The following is a 3,050-nucleotide window of genomic DNA, read 5'->3' as shown; positions in this document are numbered from 1 at the left end:
CCTCTAGAAAATCTATTGCAATAACCACACGAAACTGCACAGTGTATCCTGTCGATTTTAGCCCCTTCCGGTCAACTGACAGGTACAGCAAGAGGAGGGGATGCACATGCATTACATTCCACAATGCGAACACGTTGGTAATCAGCAAATTAGAGGCCATTTAAATTAGATGTAAAAACTAATTCAACATCTTTGTATATGGTTTGCTGGTCACAAGTTGCTGATTTATGGGGATCATCATTGTGCTTTCAGGAAAGGAGTATCAACTTTTTAAAAAATCTATCCCGTGATAACCCTCCATTCTGCCTACTTAATTCAAGCCCATGAGGTAAGATACAAAGCGTGCTTTTATTGGATGATGCATGTAATATTTATATGTGCAGCTTTCTTCAGTAAGATAAGTGGTTACCAAACTTCAGGGTTTGCATTGCCAGAATACATGCAGTCCCTGCTAACACCTGAAACTAAGCCACACATAAAACAAGTAAATGGCTAAAATAATAAAATGCAATCTCAACTTTATATCCCAGTGTGCAACAATACAAACCAATTTGCAAATTGATTTTTAAAAAATGTCCGACAGCATCAAGTGTTTTAATTCAGTTTCCCTATATGATAAAAGCATTAAGTAATCAAATTACGATAGATAAATTGTAGGGGGGGGGGAGCCCTGACATCAGCAAAACAGCTTTCATTGTGAGCCTTAGCCCTTTTTTTTTTATGTTGAACACCACGTCCTCCGATGGATTACCACAACAACACTGTTTCACTGAAAAAAACTGTCATATTGAGAACATTTTATTCACTACCTTGTTAAGATTCCATTTACAATGATAATTTTAGAAAGATTCAACAAAAATCCTTTTTACAGTTATTTTCAGGCAACATAAAATTGCAGACAAAGTATGTACAATAGAGAAATATGAGAATAATGCAAATAGGTGTGGACTCAGGGATGTGTTTGTCTAGCTACACCAACATGCTGCAATCATTAGCTAATGTGAACTGGTGACACCACAGATTGATCAGTTTATTGTAAACTAATGATGCAATTTAATTTTATATTTACACCACTTGGACTGAGAGCCAAGCTGATAGAGGACATTTTTTTTCTAAAAAAACACTTGTCTTATGTGGCAACTTATGGATGTAAATTTGCAGCGGTCATGCTATTGATGCAAGATGTGTAGACAAATGCAATGAACCAAATGGCTATTTAATAAATAAAAAGGCCTAAGTGATCTGCCTAATGAGTGCAGCATGTCAAGAGAGGTTCTTGAAATGCATGTTGAACATTTTTAACCGTCAAAATCAAGTTGTCAGTGAGGTTACGCTCAAAACAGAGAGGCATCTTCTCTTCAAATGCACAGTTACAATACAAAATGTTTTATATACTATATTATTTCCATAAAAAATAATCCAATATAATTTATAGCATTACTCTGCTGCTGTTCTATCTGCTCCTCTGGCATTGTTACAGTCTTTATGTACAAGAAAATAAAATCTGCAGTAAACTAATATTACTGTGTTTCAGTCACCAAACAATCCCTTTGTTTACATCATCCTAAAACTGATTACAATACTTTTTGCTAACACTGAAAGAACCAATTGTTGTGCTTCTTTTAATACCTACAGTCAACACAGTTCTTCAACAGTTTCAAGACAACATAAAAGCCAATTTAAAAAGTCAGTTGACGTCTCCATTAACAGGAGGAAATCTAAGTAGTACATTTGAATTAATACATTAATAATTTAACAGTGATTCAATATCATAACCTGTTAACTTAGCAACTTGTTTACAAACAGCCTTGTTTAGTTTGTTTTAGCTACCCTTGTCCTGATTCTGATTAGCTAGCTTCAGTTCTTCCCTCCCTTGCACTCCCTGATGATTAATGTAACAATTCCTGACGTAATCAAATTCAATACACTTAAATAAAATAAAACACAGAAGCAGGTACATCTAAAAAAATGGCATGCCGTTGGTCCTTTAAATACTGTTCAATAGGTAGGCTGGAATGCTTTTAGATGCTTTAATACCTGATATAGAATAAGTAAGCGATAAACGCTCCTTCTGGACACAATAAATAACTATCCTTCATATAGTGCAGTAATACAGTACTTACACTAAACCTACAGTAATTGCACAGTAACCACATGCAATGGGCTGAAAAAAAAATAAAACTAAAAACAACCCCACTTACCATCTTTTCACCTGTCCCTCAATCCCTACTTCCATCTCGCTGTCTATTCTTTGACTTTCTGCATCTATTCAGCTGGCTATCACACATGAATACCAGCGTATTCAAGTATTCTACGTCACTTGTGGTCCAAACACTGAGCCCAGGGGAACACCAGCCCACATAGAGAAAGAAAGGTCTCACTGGAGTTTGCAGTCCAAGGCAAAGTGGAAAACATCTGCATTTAAGACGACGGTCAGCAACAGGTAGTTTGGTTAATCCAGTTAATAATACAAGCTTGGTTATGAGCATAACCACTGTGGACATCGTCTTTATGAGGCCTCCTCATGTTTACTTATGCTGTGAATAGTTTGCACCAGTTCTCAAGTCTTTTGTGTGAGTTTTATGTATAAAAAAAAACAGTCAACACGGTAATATATCTGGAAGTCTTCTTGAGTATTACAGTACGTGACTAGTTTTCAGGCCTCAGTTGCATAAGTCTTGCTGTGGTTGATGCGTTGTTACTCATATTAGTTGTGTGTTCAGTTTTGTTCCTGTACGATGCACTGAAGACTCTGGTGGTATTCATTCTGGAATGATTCACGTTTAATTTTGGGGTGGGGTGGGTCAAAGGTCTTTCTACTGGCAGCGTCTCTTGGAAGGGTAAAGATGAGACTCAGATTCTTTGTTTCCAACATCCCTCTTTATATCTTCCACTTCTGCACTATCCCTCCCTGTGATGAATTCTCTGAAGTGCTCTTAGAGTTCTCCATCTGACGGTGGCAAACACAGCTTGAAGAGCCTGTTGAGAGAGAAAAAAGTTCAAATGAGAGGACTCTGCCTCGTTTATGACTATAAATGGTGCGATGCACT

At 37.0% G+C, this 3,050-nt stretch overlaps 1 protein-coding gene across 2 annotated transcripts in view; it reads right to left on the bottom strand.

Annotated features, from left to right (window-relative positions):
- Positions 1–764: 764 nt before the first annotated feature.
- prex1 (phosphatidylinositol-3,4,5-trisphosphate-dependent Rac exchange factor 1) overlaps positions 765–3,050 on the bottom strand; it is a 79,161-nt gene continuing 76,875 nt past the window's right edge. For both annotated transcript variants that reach the window (XM_072366178.1, XM_072366179.1), the window contains one exon: positions 765–2,979. In XM_072366178.1, coding sequence (XP_072222279.1) covers positions 2,937–2,979 — 43 coding nt within the window. In that variant the 3' untranslated portion in view covers positions 765–2,936. The remainder of the gene's footprint in view (positions 2,980–3,050) is intronic.

This window comes from Leuresthes tenuis, unplaced genomic scaffold (genome assembly GCF_036924035.1).
Source record: "Leuresthes tenuis unplaced genomic scaffold, fLeuTen1.0.hap1 SCAF_16, whole genome shotgun sequence".
In the NCBI taxonomy this organism is placed as follows: Eukaryota; Metazoa; Chordata; class Actinopteri; order Atheriniformes; family Atherinopsidae; genus Leuresthes; species Leuresthes tenuis.
The sequence above is the reverse complement of the archived record's forward strand: the minus strand, read 5'-3'. Positions and strand labels throughout refer to the sequence as shown.